This window comes from Sparus aurata, chromosome 11, assembly GCF_900880675.1.
Source record: "Sparus aurata chromosome 11, fSpaAur1.1, whole genome shotgun sequence".
Classification (NCBI taxonomy): domain Eukaryota; kingdom Metazoa; phylum Chordata; class Actinopteri; order Spariformes; family Sparidae; genus Sparus; species Sparus aurata.
The window spans coordinates 33,656,325-33,673,610 of NC_044197.1; the positions used below are offsets into that span (position 1 = coordinate 33,656,325).

General features: G+C 42.0%; 2 protein-coding genes across 5 annotated transcripts in view; one reads left to right on the forward strand and one right to left on the reverse strand.

Annotated features, from left to right (window-relative positions):
- slc5a9 (solute carrier family 5 member 9) overlaps positions 1-16,429 on the reverse strand; it is a 139,277-nt gene extending 122,848 nt beyond the window's left edge. Inside the window, exons 1-3 of one of the 3 annotated variants that reach the window (XM_030433430.1) lie at positions 16,295-16,404; positions 14,835-14,909; positions 13,319-13,437 (exon numbers count right to left, since the gene is read on the reverse strand). In XM_030433430.1, coding sequence (XP_030289290.1) covers positions 13,319-13,437; positions 14,835-14,909; positions 16,295-16,379 — 279 coding nt within the window. In that variant the 5' untranslated portion in view covers positions 16,380-16,404. Of the gene's footprint in view, positions 1-13,318; positions 13,438-14,834; positions 14,910-16,294 lie in introns of all 3 variants that reach the window. The other 2 variants (XM_030433431.1, XM_030433432.1) reach the window with 2 other exon arrangements.
- Positions 6,275-8,594, forward strand: LOC115591419 (uncharacterized). 2 transcript variants are annotated; one of them, XM_030433434.1, is made up of 5 exons: positions 6,275-6,394; positions 6,868-7,044; positions 7,228-7,281; positions 7,451-7,531; positions 7,624-8,594. In XM_030433434.1, exons 2-5 carry the CDS (start codon positions 6,873-6,875, stop codon positions 8,130-8,132), a joined length of 816 nt encoding a protein of 271 aa, XP_030289294.1. In that variant the 5' UTR covers positions 6,275-6,394; positions 6,868-6,872; the 3' UTR covers positions 8,133-8,594. The 2 variants fall into 2 exon arrangements, 1 of the variants encoding a protein (XP_030289294.1); XR_003985959.1 differs by lacking the exon at positions 6,868-7,044.
- Positions 16,430-17,286: the final 857 nt, after the last annotated feature.

Consider the following 17,286-nt stretch of genomic DNA (forward strand, 5'->3'; position numbering starts at 1 on the left):
CGGCCCGATGCTGTATCCTCTGTCTGTGCAAGCACTCCACCATCAGAACAGACAGAGCTTTGCCTTTTGCCTCCTGCAGGTTCACCTCACACTGTCTGCCGTCACAGCTCCGACCGTCCATCCAACAGGGACGGACACTGAGGGGAGGGAACGGGTCGTCAGGGCGGGGGACGGTCACGCCACCGCTGTAGTCCGTCAGCAGGAGGTGCTCGTGCCCCGTCAGACAGCTCCTCCAGTGGTCCAGCAGCCTGCCCACGATCCTCTCCGACCTTCCTCCCAGACCAGCCACCAGGCCCGCTGCATTCTGTAACTCAGGCCCGGTGAAGGTGACCACATTTCCCAGTGTTAAAATCCCTGCTCTGCCGAAGGCCTCTGTGACTGCTGCTCCCACCCAGCAGGGGGCGCTCAGGCGTCCTCCATGGACCAGCCAGAAGAGAGAGTCGTGTTGACCCCTCTGTTTCTGCAGCAGCCTCCAAACGGTGAAAAGTCCACAATAAAAACCAGGCAGGGTGTGAAACCTCACAGTCTTAAAATCCATTAAGAACACCGAGTCTTGTAATCCCAGGCCACCGACACGCTGCAGGACCAGCCGAGCCAGAGGCCTCCACACCAGGTCCTTCGGTCCATACAGCAGCCTCTGGATGAACTGGAGCCTGAAAGCAGCGCCCCTGCTGGCCAGGTGCACCACTCCCTGTCCTCCCTCCTCCTTCGGAAGGAAGAGGAGAGCCTGTGGCAGCCAGTGCAGTCTGTCCCAGAAGAAGTCCACCAGGACCTTCTGGACCTCTGAGAGCAGATTTTAGGGGGGGTCGACACAAGCCAGCCGGTGGCATAAAAAGGAGGACACCAGACTATTAATGATCAGTGTCCGTCCTGTGAATGACACACTCGGCAAGAGCCACCTCCACCTCTTCAGCCTGCCCTGTACAGTCTCAAGGACCCCCTCCCAGTTCTTCTTTAAAAACAGTTCATCCCCTAAAAACACTCCCAAATACTTTATCCCACCCGTCTTCCAACACAACCCTCCCGGTAAAACCAACTCACTCAAAGAGTCCTTTTTCACTGACACAGCTTCACTGTTTTCCCAGTTTATCTTAGCTGAAGACAGTTTGTTAAAAAGCCCCACATTCTCCTCTAAACACATATGTCCCTCTGTGTGTTTAAAACCACCACCACATCATTAGCATATGCCGACAGCTTTACGGCTGCAGGACACCCGGGGAAAACCACTCCTGTCAGCTCTTGTCTGAGTTTGTGCAGCAGGGGTTCGATGGCCAGAGAATACAACATTCCTGACAGCAAGCACCCCTGCCGCACCCCCCTCTGGACCACAAAAGGTGCAGCCAGACCACCATTTATTTTCAGTATGCTCGCAACCTCACGGTACAGTACCTGGATCCTGGCTATAAAACCTGGGCTGAACCCGAACGCACTGAGCGTCAGCCAAAGGTATTTGTGTTCAACCCGGTCAAAAGCCTTCTCCTGGTCTATGGAAATAAGACCAGTATCTATAGCCAATGAGCCGGAGACTTCCAAAACATGCCGAATTAAAGTGACGTTGTCACTTATTAGCCTGCCAGGCACACAGTGAGTCTGGTCCACATGGATGACCTCAGCCATCACCTCCCTGAGCCTCAACGCCAGCGCCTTGGACAGGATCTTGTAGTCCCCACCAGAGCCGTTTTTTGCTATAAGCGGACTATGCGGGTGCATATGGCCCCCGCCCCACTAGGGGGCCCCCTCAAGTTGCAAGGTCTGCTGCAATACCTGAGGAATGAGCCGAAGGAAAAGCTGTGAAAAGGACCTGACACCTGGCCCGCTGATTGGTCAGATCTGGTGTCTACCACGCCGCGTTGCTATGACGACCAGTACTGCTAAACTAGGAGGGGGCGGAGAATTGCGCCGAGCTGTAAGTTCAGGTCATTCACGGCATGGTGTTCAAACTAGCGTATTCATCTGGCGCAGCAAAAAGAAGAAACTTGATGAAGAAAAACGCTCGCTGGATAAAGGTAATTTAAAGGTAATTTTCATTATGTGGGTTGGAGGGGCTAGTTTAAATGCCGATTTTTTTTTAGCTAGCTTAAGTGTTTGCTTTAGGAGAGGGCTAAAATAAAATGTATCTCACATGTGAATGCCATAACACTGATTGACTGAAGTGACACCCGTTTTGGTGAATCACAGCAGGTCCAGTTCGTTGGCATTATATTTGTGAGGGAGGGTGTGTGTGTTAGGCAGATATCTGTCATGTCTGCTGTATCCTCATCCAGTGGAGCTGCTGGTCCGTCACAGACCTCCTCTGCTCTTCAATATTTGTCACATAACATCACTTTAGGATTGTTTTTATGATTAATTTATCAATTTTAGTGTTTCCTCAGTTTGTAGGTATCCAATGTGAAGTGTGCTAAACAACCCTAATGCATATGAGGCCTACTGTAGATTATTATGGACTATTGTGGCAGTAAATTATTGCTCTGAGTGGATTATTGTTAACTCTACTGACCTAGTTGCATCTTTCTTTTCCACATTTATTAGAATATTTATTGTGACAATATAATTTGAACACATTTGCCTACATTTAGTTATGTTTTTGATGTATTACTTTGTTTTATTCAAAAGAATCATAATAACACAAATTAAAGTCAATTTAAAGTGAACTATACTATATAGGACCGTTTGATCTGCCCACAGAATATATGTTAAGACCAAATCATCAGTTAAGCAAGTAGTTCACTTTGTAATACTCTGTGAAATATAAACTAAGATATTCCTTCAATATCACATAAAGCTCATCAGTCATTTATTATTAGTTATTTATTAACTCTTTAAAACTACTTAAAAGTGACAACTTTGAAATTGGGTGCATGCTTTAAAGGGACACTGTGCTGTATATTGCAAGGTTTAAAATAAAAACAGATTATGAATTTCTCCATTAGTGTAACATGACTCAATTATATAGTAGGGCTGGGCGATTAATCGAATTTTGATCGCGATTTCGATTTTGGCTTCTCACGATCATGAAAACACTGTAATCGAAGAAAAACGATTAACGTGCCGCCGCGCGTCTTGTATGCAAATTACTGCGCTGTAAAAGCACAGTGAACGCACCTGTGTCGCCTGCAGCTGCAGCAGTGAGTGTGTGGATCAATTGTGGAACGAGAGATTAAGAACATGGCAGAAAAGCAGCCTGAGCCTTTAGTTGAAAAGAAAGGTAGGACAACTTCAGTCATTTGGGACATTTTGGCTTCAAATCGTCGGACGTGGAGCAGAAGGAAATTGTTTGCAAAGTCTGTCACACCGTCGTGTCTGCACCCCAGGGCAACACGACACATTTATTTAACCATAAAGTGGTCTATGACAAAGTATTGAAGGAGCAAAAGACCCAAAAAAGTGCAAGAGCATCAACTTCAGCTACAGCCACCGCCGCCGCAACACAGTCCTCCATTGACGACACTCTTTACAATGCCGCTCCATATCCCACCGGCTCCCGGCGACAGCGAGAGATAATGGAGGCTGTGACATTCATGCTAACTGAGGACATGTGCCCTATCAGTACAGTTAGCAACCCAGGCTTCAAGACACTGGTCAAGATTTTGGACAAGCGGTAGACTATGTGTTGCCATCACGCGAACATACAAATATTATTATCATTTACTTTTTTACTTGTTACTAATCTATCTGGTTGTTTTTCTAAAAGTTATTTTTAAAGTTGAGTTTTGGTGGCTCAATAAATCCTTTTTTTTTAAATCAGTGAATAATCGTGTTTATTAATCGTGATTTCAATATAAATCAAAATAATCGTGATTATTATTTTTAGCATAATCGCCCAGCCCTATTATATAGTATGAATATTTGCTTAGGATCTGTTTTGCTTGGTAACCTGAGGAGTTTCGTCTTTGCAGGAACAATTCTGAAGTATTTTGGAGCCGCAGAACAGGAAGCAGCACTGCCGCCTTCAGCACCAGAGATTGACAAGCAGCTCTCATATGCTGGCAAGGAAGCAGAAATTTTGAGGTGGGGTTTAGGGTAGATCTGCTTAAAACACAAGACTCAGATGATACTGATAATCATCACAGAGTGGTGTGATTGTGTTATATAGTTCTGTATGGTTCCTTTAAAGTATTGTTTTTATTGTTGGTTTGTTTTCATTGTTGCATTTTTATTGTATGCTGGTTTATTGTATTGGTCCTGAAGGGCTTGTGTTACATTTGAAAGGTTCCTTACTACCTTAACAGTATTATTCTTGTTAGTTTTTTTGTTTTTATTGTTTACATATTGATATGGATGCTGGCTCATTGTGATTTTCTTTTCTAAGTAATAGCGTATTTTATTTTCTCTACAACTTTAACTTTAGTTTTGGGTGTATGTATGTCATATGTTTAAGGTCAACTCAAAATAAAATAAAACTGAGGAACACTCCATCAGTTTCATCTATTGACCTATCAAGGATCCCTATTGTTTACCTTGTATTATCATTTGCTATCAGTTCAACTTACTAGTGTGGGTCAACTTAAGATGTTTGATTTTAATTTGAGAGAGGTTTTCACGACTCTAGCCTGTTTTTTCCTCTTAAAATGTAATAGATTGTTGCATCTTTATGGTTCACCCAAAAAGGTTAGGAATCTATCCATCGTAGTTTGACAAAATAGGGGCCCCCAAAAAGACAGAAACGGCCTTGGTCCCCACACAGCAGGGAGACCTGCCTCCAGTTCTTTATGTGTTGTAAGTCTCCTTTCTTTGGAAGCAGTGTGATGACGGCTCTCCTGCAGCTCAAAGGTAGACGCCCACCCTGAAAGCTGTCCTGGAACACCTCCAACATGTCCCGACCCAGTAACGGCCAGAAAGCTTTGTAAAAGTCCACAGGTAGACCGTCGATGCCTGGAGCCTTCCCGTTGGCCAGGCTCATGAGGGCCACATGGAGCTCTTCGACGGTCAGCTCGGCGTCCAGGTGGCTGTTGGTTGTTGCCTCTACCTGTGGTAGGTCTGACAGGAAGGAGGCGTCCAGCGCTGGGTCTTCCACCAGCTCCGTGTTGTACATTCCTTTGTAGAACTGGGTGGTGTACCTTCTGATGTCATTGGTTTCGGTGAAAGAGGAGCCATCTTCGGAGCGCAGACAATGTATGATCTTCCTCTGGCCGTTCCTGCGCTCCAGGCCAAAGAAGAACTGTGTGGGGGCGTCCATCAGGGAGGCGTTCAGGAAGCGCGAGCGGACCAGAGCTCCCTGTGCGGTTACACCCAACAGGTTGGCTAAAGCAGCCTTTTTACTTTTAAGGACTTCAACATTCCCCTGATCTCCTGTACAGCCCAGTAACATCTGTACCTCAGTCTCCAGGTCCTGAGGGGATCTGGTAATGTACTTGGTGACATTGCGAGTATACTGTTTACAAAATTGCTGAATAAGGGTTTTCCCAACATCCCACCACTGCTGCACTGAGGAGAAAGAGGATTTCTTTTCCCTGTGTAAAACCCATAAAAAACTAAAAGCCTCTCTGAAAGAACAATCTGATAAAAGAGCTGTGTTAAAATGACAATAAGCGCTGGAGGTATTCACATTCCGAATGTAAAAACAACACTGAACCAGAAAGTGATCCGACACACCAACTGGGGTGATGTGACAGCTTTTAAAAATACTAAAATTATGTTTAAAACAGTAAAAGCGGTCCAGCCTGGCCAGAGACACGGAGTTATCTCTGCAGTGAGTCCAGGTGTACTGTTTAGTTGTGCTGTTAAAACCTCTCCACACATCCTTCAGCTCATGAGTCTCCATGAGACACCTGAGCCGAGCAGAGGAAGCAGGATGAGGCTCCAGATGATTCCTGTCTAGTTTAAAATCCTCAGTGCAGTTAAAATCACCACCCAAGAATAAATAATCATCAGCACACTTGTGTACAACATCACATAGAACATTTAAAAAGTTCATCCTCGCAGCACTTAAAACCGGGGCGTAGACACAAATAAAAACAGCCTTTACGTTTTCATATAGAGCGTTCACCCTTAAAATGTGTCCAGACATGATGTCCATCACCTCCACAGAGCGAGAAGTAAAGGATCTGGAGAAGAGGATCCCCACCCTGGCACTGTTGGACCGCTTGTGGCTGAGGAAAACCTCCCCTGGCCACTCCCTCTTCCAGTCCCCCTCGTTGGCAGAGTCACTTTTATGCGGAACCATTTTTGGATGCAGGTGTTCCCATATGGACGCATTTCAACAGCGCACCTCAAACTAGTAGTTCTTCACCCAAACAGGTGGTGGCGGTAATACACTCAACGTGAATGTCAATCGCCAACACAATTATAGAAGAAGAAGTAGTTCTTCCTTTGCCGCTCTGAGTGAATACAACTAACGTACGGACTCCGCGCCAGCAGGACGGTCTGTTTCCCGCTGCCAGAGAAGAGGTCGCAGGTAAGTTGGCAGAATTAAGTTTTTTCACTCCGTTTGAAATGTTTCTTGTCTTAATTATGTATTTTACGGCTGGCGAGCTGGAGTTGAAACAGATTTGGTGACATTTGCTAAGTTAGTTTATGCTGTTAACTTAGCAGTATGAAAGTCGCAAACTAAGTTATAACGTTAAAAAGTTTCACTGTGTCAGTGTCATTTATAAGAAAATATTCAGTTTTAATAAGCCCCAGCGTTGTAGAAGGCCATTAAAGGTAAAGTTAACTTGATAGTGTTGGTCAGTTTGTGTCACATTCTTGAAAAGGAATTAAAATTTGTTTTCCATGCTAGCATGTTCTGGGGTTCAATTGCACAAGTCTCGTATTCAGTACACACGAGTTGGCAGCCAAATGATGATATGCAAAGTATTGCAAAGGAATAATTTTGAAATGCTTGCCCATAATGTTAAGGTTACCATATTTTGGTTTTGCACTTGTCAGGCAAAATGAAGAGGAAAATTACTTCCTACTTCGTCAGTCAGTGTAGTAACGTTAAGCCCAGTCATGAGAGGAGGGAAAGTGGTGTGGAGAGGGAGATGCAGGATGACAATGATGAGACAGAGGCAGACAGTGAAGGAGAGTGCTCACCAGTTGCTCTTCATGGAAGTGAACATTCAGGTACAGTACACCTGCACCTGCCATGTGCATTTAGCCCAAGTACTTAAAGGATTCTGCCTTCAACAGCCAATGTGCAGTTAACTTTTCAAAGCCATATCAGTGAAGTTAATCAGCTTTAAATCTGGCATGCTGACTATTTATTTTTTCTGTCTTTACCAACAAATGATCGACTTGTCCGTTCAGATGGTGATGGTGGAGTAGATACCCCAGAGTTTCCTCTGCAAAGTGGATGTCAAGGTAGGTTATAGGATGCAAACCACAATCCACATGTGACTGCAGTTTTACTGTTTGTATCTGTTTACATTCAATGATAATATTTCAAGAACCTTATTTCAAAAATGTCGTTTAGATGTGATATCATGACATATCAGTGTCACTATTTTAACTTGTGTATCTTAATTGACAGATGAAAGACTTCATACGGATCAAGAGCACAGCAGTGCAGCTGGGCTTTCAGTAAAGTGCTCAGACCAGAGTGAACCGCCAGGTATATGATTTACATTCAGACACTCACAAATTACATGTAGATTTATTATAGAGCAAAATTGAAAATTCATATATTTCTTTTACTTCTTTTAGACATCTCTAGATCTCGAGCTGAAGGTCCAGTCCAGCCACAGCTTGCCATGTTTCCAAGGACTGCCAGGGGGGACAGACAACGAAACTTCCAGGCCTCATGGTATTCCCATCATACTTGGATCGAATATTCTCAGTGCAAGGATGCTGTTTATTGTTATGCCTGCAGGAACTTTGGTCTTCCAAACACTGAATCAGTTTTCACATCTGATAGAGGCTATAAAAACTGGAAAAAGGCTATGTCTAAAGATGGAGGCTTTGCATCCCATGCCAAGTCTGAGGCACACATCAATGCTATGTTAGCCTGGAAAAATTTCGAGACAGAACAAAAAAACAAGGCATCTTTGATGACTAAATTGTCACAAGAGCACAAAAAACAGATAGAGGAAAACCGTGACTATATTAAAAGTGTAGCTGAAGTTTTACTGTTAACAGCAACACAAAACATGGCACAAAGGGGTCATAGAGAGACAGTGGATTCAGGCAACAAGGGAAACTTCCTTGCAATATGAGAGGTTCTTGGTAATCATGACACAGTTGTGAAAAAGAAATTGAAAACTGGTAATGCCAAATACACAAGCCACCAAATCCAAAATGAAATGTTGGACACATTAGCAGAAATGGTGCGCTTCACCATTATCAGTGAGGTCAAAGAGAGTCAAGTGTATGCCCTGAGTGCTGAGTCAAGTGAATCACAGCAACTGAAGAATAAGACTTCTGTAAGTTTGGCAAAACAAGAAGGTGTTCTGTGATACTGTTGGTATTGTGATGTGATTTATACATGAAAGTTGTAAATCAGTTTGCTTTGAATCACAGCAACTGAAGAATATGATTTCTGTAAGTTTGGCAAAACAAGAAGGTGTTCTGTGATACTGTAGGTATTGTGATGTGATTTATACATGAAATGTGTAAATCAGTTTGAGAATCAACATGAGAATGTAACTTTGTGGGTTTATTAAAAGTGCCTTCTGTAATATTCTTATGTAGTGTGAATTACTGTTTCATTTAAAAAAAAAATTAGATTAGGAATACATTAAAAAGCTTATGCGGGTCTTCATGATGTACTACTCACTTCTTGTATAAGTAAATGGGTGAGTGACTAAGAAACACTACTAGATAAACAGCCACTCGCCACATAGGGAAACAAAAAGCTTTCAGTTTCTGTGCCACCCCTGTGTGAGCTATGGTCTCAGTCTGACCACCCCTATGAAAATTGTCTGGCTCCGCCACTGCTCCATCACCACGTTATATAAAGCACTGTCACCATTACTGTACACTTTCTGCCCTTCCTTTTCGTCCATTTGTTTCTTTCTCACTGAATTACTCGTTCCTTTTACAGTCTGACCCTCCTTTGTTTTTTCCTGCATGTTTAACCCATCTTGCCCAGTTTTCTTTGCATCCTGCGATGCAACAGGTGAGCATGTCTCACCTGGATGCTCCTCCTCAGCTCGATCCGCCACCGGCCGATCCGAGCCCGAGACAGCAGCCTCTGTCGTCGGCAGACCCGGTCCCAAGCCGCCGACCTCCTACGCCGGCGGACTCGGTCCGAGCCGCCGGCTTCCCCTGCCGGCCGATCCGAGCCCGAACCGCCGGCCTCCACAGTCGGCCGATCCGAGCCCGAACCGCCGGCCTCCTGCCTGGCTTCGGGACAAGCCCGAATCAGGTGTCCCTCAGCCCCACACCCAAAGCACTTCATTGTCTCTGAAGTTACAAAGATCACATAGGCTAATTAAACCCCTCAATATTAAAAGTCAGAGTGAGGTTCAGGTGAGAAGTAGCATCTTTTGGCAGCATGTAAACAGACCTTCTGTGACACACGACGTGCTTTAGCTTCTGTGATCTGCATCCCAACGGAACCATCTTTATGGGGGACACCAGCTGTCCGTACCGGGACAGTGCTTTGGACAGATCCTCGTTTTTTATAAACCATGGAGCGTTGGAGATCATATATCTTTTTGGCAGGACTCACTAGTGGAAACACCGGAGTGAAAGTGTCTCTGACAACAACTCCACATTCAACCACCTGCTCCACTTTTCTCACTTCATCTAGAAACATGACCACGGCGCTGTTCATGCGAGAGGCTCTCTCCCACAGCTAAGGCGACCTCCTCCACGGTGTACGGAGACCCGGCACCCACCTTGATGCCGTGTCTCCGCGACAACTGGGAGAGATCACCGCCGCCGACCACCATTGTGTGTGAGGCGCCAACCAGCCAGACAAAGCCTGACCGGCAAACTCACAAAAACACCCTAAAACCCCCCCAAAAACACACCAACACTTAGCAACAAGACTACACTAAACCATATATTAAGAAAAAAAGACAGCAAAGAGATTAGAAATAGATCGAAACAACTCGATACAGTAGTTCTCACACCGCTCAACGCACTCACTCCGTCATTCACTCAGAGAGAGAGAGAGAGAGAGAGAAAGAGAGAAACAGTTCGGTAAAGTTGGAAATAGGCTATATTCACAGATTTGAGCTTCCCGGATCAATAACTCAAATATCAATACCTTAAGTACCAGTCATATTTCAGAAGAGTTTAAGAGCACTGCTTGTTAAAGCCCCTGTACGGAGTTTTTAACTGGATATAGAAAAGCCTCTGGTTTCTGCTGATGTGTCTCTGTTCCCTACAACAGCAAATGAGCCCATCAGCGTGAAGATACGCTTTTTCTAAGTAGTCTGATTCTATACCTCTGAAAGGCATTGGTCGGGTCCGACCACTGACGAAACGATTTACGGCAGTCAGACCGGAACTGACGACATTCAGGATACGGCATAGCTGTTTTGTTGCTACGCTAGCCAGTGCTAACCGAGCTAAAACTTTTGTCATGGCTGATAATGAGACAAAGAAAAGAAAAAGAATTCGAACCGAAGACCAAAGAAAGGCCAAGAGGGAATCCGAGCGAGCTAGAGCTAAACACGGATAAACATTGGCGATTCCTTCCAGAGATGGAGAGAGTTGCGGGGCTTGAAGGGAGGGTCGGATCCAGAATTTGCCCGATTCCTCCTAGACAGGTTTGTAAATTTTATTTCATTTATGAAATGTAATGCGGGACGTAACAGCAATACATGAATTCATGTTGTTACAGCAAAGCTGGCTAACGTTACCACTAGATTAGCTCTAGATACTACACTCGTGAAAACGACAACAAACGTCTTAGAACACGCATCCATTTCAGCTGTGTGTATCAGCCCAGCCGACCTGCAACGATGCATCGGTAATATCCTCTGTCATTATAAATGATTCAGTTTCTTACTTAGAACAAAACATCCATCACAATCACTGTGACTTTGCTGTAACACTAGCTCTGTAGCACCGTGGGTAATATATATAGCTGGGAAATTGCAGTGCAACAGCAGCATTACTTTGTTTCACCGGCGGCATTTTATATTAAGTATAAATACAAATAGACACATTACCTCGTACATATGCACGCTGCAGATAGCTGCTAAAAAAAAAAAAAAAAAAAAAGTTTTCAAAACAAGTCACGTCGTCTTTCCGACGTTTCCAAAACAAATCTACACCCGGCCAGACAAACGTCTTCACGACAGTGGGCGCTAGAGCTCATGGGAAATGCAGTTTTCATTCCGGCAAAACACTACCGCTTTCGTCCAGCGGGGCCGCCAAAATCAACACTAAATGAAAAGTCTGTACAGGGGCTTTAATGAGAGAGTTAACCCTGTTGTGTTCCGGTCAAATCTGTCCGATTTAAAAGTTTTATATCTGAAAAATGTATTTAATTTGATCAGACTGACCTAAGAGTCCATGACTTTGTCCACAAAGAGGATTTCAGCACAAAAAATGAATAGTATTTATTTGCATACAATTTTGTGTATTTTATTCAACTTTTGTACAAAAATGACCAGTCAAAACGGCGTAACATGTATTGCATCGTTTTGGCCGACCGTCCATACGGATCCTGAAAACGCAGCGCCTGAAAACGCACTTTTTTGAAAACGGGCTGTGTTCGGTTTCTCCGTCTACTGTCTGTTTGTTTACAGCGCGCAAGCTTGATGCGCATGCTCCGTGTCTTCTTCTCCGTTTTTGGTGAATGTCAAGCGCCACCTATTGGCGTGGAATATGAACTACAGCGTTTTCGGTCTTTTTCAGTGAAGACGTGTGGACGCAAATATTCTTAAAACGATGACGAGGAAGACGGAGAAAAAAAAGATCGTTTTAACCCGTGTGGACGGCCCCTCAGATTACCAACACCATATTACATACCAGGGTTCTCCCCAGACGGTGGAACAGCGGCGCTGCGCCGCTATACCGTTCGGTCAGCGCCGCTATACTCCGCGCGTGACAGTGTCGAGCGTCCGTCCGTCCGTCCGTCCGTCCGCCGTCCCCCGGTTGACGGCTAGGAGCTCCCGGCTGACGGCGATGAGCGTCCGTCCGTCCCCCGGCTGACGGAGTTGATGACCGGCTGTCCGTACGTCCGTGTCTCCCCCCCCGGGCTGACGTTGACGAGCGGTCGCGCACCCCCCCCCCCCCGGACAGACGGTGCGCCGCTATACTAAGAATTTCTGGGGAGAACCCTGCATACATAGATACGGTAGATAAGCGTGGCGGTTTTATACCGCCGTTTTTTCACATCCCACATTGAATAAATGGAAGGCGACTTGTTAGCCCCCCATAAGGAAGTGGATCTATATTTTTATATTTTTTATTTTTTTAATGGATTTATAACTCACAAAGGTTCAAGTCGCTCCACTGTCACGTCTCATCTACATGCATGGATCTACGTTCTAGATGAGGCAGCTCTCCCCCCCCTATGCACAACAGGAATGTAGTTATTGGTTTAAAAACAAACAAAAAAAAGGGCACTTTATTATACAAGGCAAAAAGGGCAGGGGCTCAAGCACCCCTTGGGCCTTATGTGTGCATGTGCCTGCTGTTTGGTGAAAGTAATGGCATATTAACTGATGTCATAACTTGGAGGAATAATTTATTGCCAGTGAAGTAAAGATGAAAATATTGGAAAAAAGTGAGAAAGCACCATTTTTTTTTTTTTTGCATTAAATTGATGCAAAATCATGTAGAAAGATGTTTTAAGAGTTCTTTTTTCAGTGGATGTTGTCATGTGGTATGTGTATCTGGAACGCATTTATTGACAGCCTAACCAACCCACTGAGGAGTTGAGGGAAAAACATTTTTTTTTCACATTTTTCTGATATATATATATATACTGTATATTAGGGCTGTGTGTGTGTATATATATATATATATATATATATATATATATATATATATATATATATATATATATATATATATATATATATATATATATATATATATATATATATATATACATACATACATACATACATACATACATACATACATACATACATACATATATATACTTATATACATATATATATGTATATATATATATATATATATATATGTGTGTGTATGTATTTATATATACATATATATATATATATATATAATTATTTGTTTTTAGGGTCAAAGTTAACAGAAAAAACACAAATAAAATGTATGGCGCACCATGTCAGGTTCAACCCATTTTTGAGACTTTAGCTCCCCGACTAATGTTTCAGGATACTTAAACGGAATTTACGGAATCAAAAAGAACCATTAGTTAAACTTGAATTGATGGTTATATTTCTAGGATTATTTAGAATAACTGGGTAAGTGCACAATGAGTTGAGTCACTTCCAAGGCTTACCCAGATTCCAACCACCATGACAATGATAAAGTAGATAACAACCACAGCAATGTCAGCAACTTCCACTCTGAGGTCCTTGCTTGGAGGTGCTGCGGTACTGAAGCCAGCAGAGCTGCTGCCTGCATTCCAGTTACAGAAAAGATTTTCATAATGTTAATAATGTTCTTTGAAAAACATGTATAAATACAAATTGTCATTCAACAAGACCATAGATAATGCCAAAATGTGACGGCAGTGAAGTTGAATGTACAATGAATGTGTAAGGGCTGAATTAGTTCCACAAAACAGTCTTGTATTTGCAAAAGCTGAATAAAAGACCATTAACATTCTGAGATCATTTAAAATTATTTTTTTAATACCTCAAACAAAGCAGAATCACTGTGGTGGGTCACTTATATCCTATTATTAGCAACTGTCACCAGAGCTGTTAAAGACATGTCTATTTATATGATCATACTATAACATATTTTGTTGTACACTGTTATATCTGACAGTATCATATCTCTTATAGATGCTGTACTCCCCTGAGTTGTTCCTACTAATTTCACTCTCACTTTGCTTGAGACACTATTGAGCTATGAGTTCAGGTTGAATACTTGTTGTTGATACTGTATGTGTATTGCCATTGCTGATAAACTGCATTTGAACCTAACTGCTCTTTTATAGTCTCTATTTTAATCTACTCTCATCTTTATTTAATGTTCTTATATTTATTTCTAAATTTCCTTTTGAGTGTCCTTAAATCTTTGTACTGCTGTGATATATGAATTTCCTATCTTTGGGATCAATAAAGGATTATCTTATCTTATGATGACAAATAAAAAACTTGAACCTTGACCTCAATTCAATTGGCTCATGCTGCCATCTCCTACCTTATGCAAGTACCAAGGCATTAAGGCATACATGACCATAATAATCAAAGAACTTGGAATAATCAGGTTATGATAATGATTATAATAATGATTTGATGTGTTTACATGCATTTTAGTAATGTGATAATGGGTTAACACGATTCAGTCAGTTAATTGGAGTACATGATGTAAAACTTCATCTCAAAACATCAACATAATCGCTTATCACAGCGTCCCTACTGGTCAGGGCTGCTCTGTCGATTTGTTAAGTTGCAAAACATGCAAAATAATGCTCGTCTTCTTTGCATTATGCACAACCCTTCCACTTGCAACTGGTTTCTTTTACATTTTTACTCATGCACAGATACATTCACCGAATAAAACAGAATATATGGCAAAAAACTAGGTGTGTTATCTGATTTTTCACAAGCCAAAAACAGCTCTTATCTGATAAAGTATTTCACATTCTGCTATTTACATGACCACTTGAATAATCTGGTAACTCAATAAATCAGATAATGATTGGTTTCTTAATGTCCGTGTAAACATGCTCATAGCCCCAAAAGGTCTGTATCATGGAAGCTACATAAATAACTGTCAGTAGATCACAAACTTCCTATGAGGTTTGGAAGTAGCAGATGAGGATGAAAATCAAATTCACCAACAGGAGAGGAGAGGAGAGATCAGCAGACTGGGGAGAGAAACCAACACCAGGAGGATAAATTGAGGGGTCCTAGAGTCTGAGAAAAGAAACTGCTTTGTAGTTCAGTGGTACAGTAAATAATATAAAAAATATGTTGTTTATTTCTTACACTCACTTTCACAAATGTACGTATTAGCCAGATCAAGATCTTTAGAAACAAGGTCTGGAAATCATGCTGCTTATGTCCACAGGGGCCACCATAATAAAAAATAAAACGTCCCCAAAGCAGCCTTAAAGTGAAACTCTCGCCAAAATGCAACCTAGGCTTTTTTTGTGCATGTACACGAGTCATACCTTCGTCTTAAAGCATAATTACGACGAAAGAGGCACTTTTAAGATTGACTGTATCTTTCGTTAACTTATTTTCGATGTGAGTACATGACACATTAAACTTTGCTCGTAGTATCACCAGGGTCTCTACACATGAACTCGAGCATTGAGAACATTGTTTGTGTACACAGAGTTTGCTAAAAAGAAAGTTTTTGAACAACTCAGCTTAGCAGTAGCTTGTTCCACTAGCCGTCATCATGAAAGCCCATACGTGTCGATCCCGGCCCGTACCCGGATCGATGTTCTCAATGCTCGTGTTCATGTGTAGAGACCCTGGTGATACTACGAGCAAAGTTTCTTGTTGTGTTGAGCCTTCTTAGTGTTTTAAAAATAGAGATTTGGATTCTATCGTAAAAGTGCCCAATACACTCCCATTGAAAATTAGTTTGAGCCGAAAATGAAAAGTGCCTCTTTCATCATAATTATGCTTTTACATGAAGGTTTGACTCACATACATTCACAAAAAAAGCCTAGGTTGCATTTTGGCGAGAGTTTCACTTAAAAGCAAACGCTTACTAATCCAAAGCTTCCTGTTAATACAGCTGCTGTATTGAAAAGCTGTGCACTGAACAGGCCTGCTGGAAATCTGCCCATGAAATCTGCTCCTGACTGCATTAGAAAGTAGAGTAGAGTGCATACCCCTGTCAAGGCACAACAGTCCCCTCTCATTTAATCAGGCTTAAGTTATTTTCAAATAAAACATATCAAAATCTACTAGATCTGTATTTTAATTTGGATCTGCATCAAATGGTACTCACTCATTGATACCAGCCACCCGGGGGCACAGGTATTTCATCAAGATCCATGCATTAATTAAGTGAAATGTTGAAAAAAACCCTCACATCTCACAATGTTAAGGAAAGTGAGAAAACATTCCTGGATCTGTCCCTTTATCAGGATCTCCACCAAAAGGAAATGGGATTTATACTGGGCTGAAACCCATCTTCCAGCCAAGATTCATGGAAATCCTATCAGTAGTTTTTGTGTAATCCTGCTGACAAACCAAGCAATCGTCAAACATAAGAACATCCTTGGCGAAGAAAATAAAGCAGAGCCTACAAGCATAAAAGTAAAGTAAAAGAAGAATCAGACCTGTAGTCACACTGGCATACATGTTGATTCCGATCTTCCAAAATGTGTTTACTTCACATAGATATCCCGTGTTTCTCCAATGCATAAGTTCCTCAAACTTAACGTTTGTCTACCCTGCTGGTAAACCTGACAAAGGTATGCGGAAACCCAAAGCTTAATCATTAATCAGATGGTTCTTGAGACAGTCAAACTTCACTGGTTAGCCATTATCTCTTGCTAAGACTGGTATACATGTTGTTGTTTTAAAAAGTGGTCCACAGTTTGATGTAGTTCAATGTTGTATTTGATTAATAAATGCTACACTGGTCAATGACAGTTGGAAAAATAAATCTGCTGCTCCTATGAGCTATTTGGACTTCATTTATTTATTAGTTTGCCATTTTATTTAAAGTGTGTACATTTCACAAGTGTCAGCAGGAAAGTGTGAGATAGTGTGTGTTAATGAATCCTTTCATTCATATCACAGTTTGTTATGTTGCAACTCAATAAGAAAATAAATGCATTTTGATAAAGGTAAAATAACAAGGTCTGAGAGGCTTCAGGTCTTCAGTTGTAATGGGAAGTAATTACAGTCAGATAACTTCAACTACAATAAGTTACACAACAATTGTGAGTTACAGAGGAGCGAGTTATGAAAGAATCAAGACCTACCAAATTAATCATTCATGAGTAATTCCTCAATAACTGTGATTTCAGGACAATATAGTAGATAATGATGAGTTACTAGAGAACAGACTGGGAGATAATATTATTCAACACTTTCTTGATTAACTATCAACAAGCCGCTGAGTGGCATTAGCTATTGACAAGTCATCAATTACTTAATCATTAGTTAGACTTTTTGTGTATCTTCAAGCAAAGTTGAACATCATACTGAGTAGTTACTCAATACAGACTCATTGGTTACTCTACTGTTTTTGTGTACATACATATAAAACGATACATAATACTGACTAGTCTCTCATTACATGATGAGGTACTGAGTATTTCCA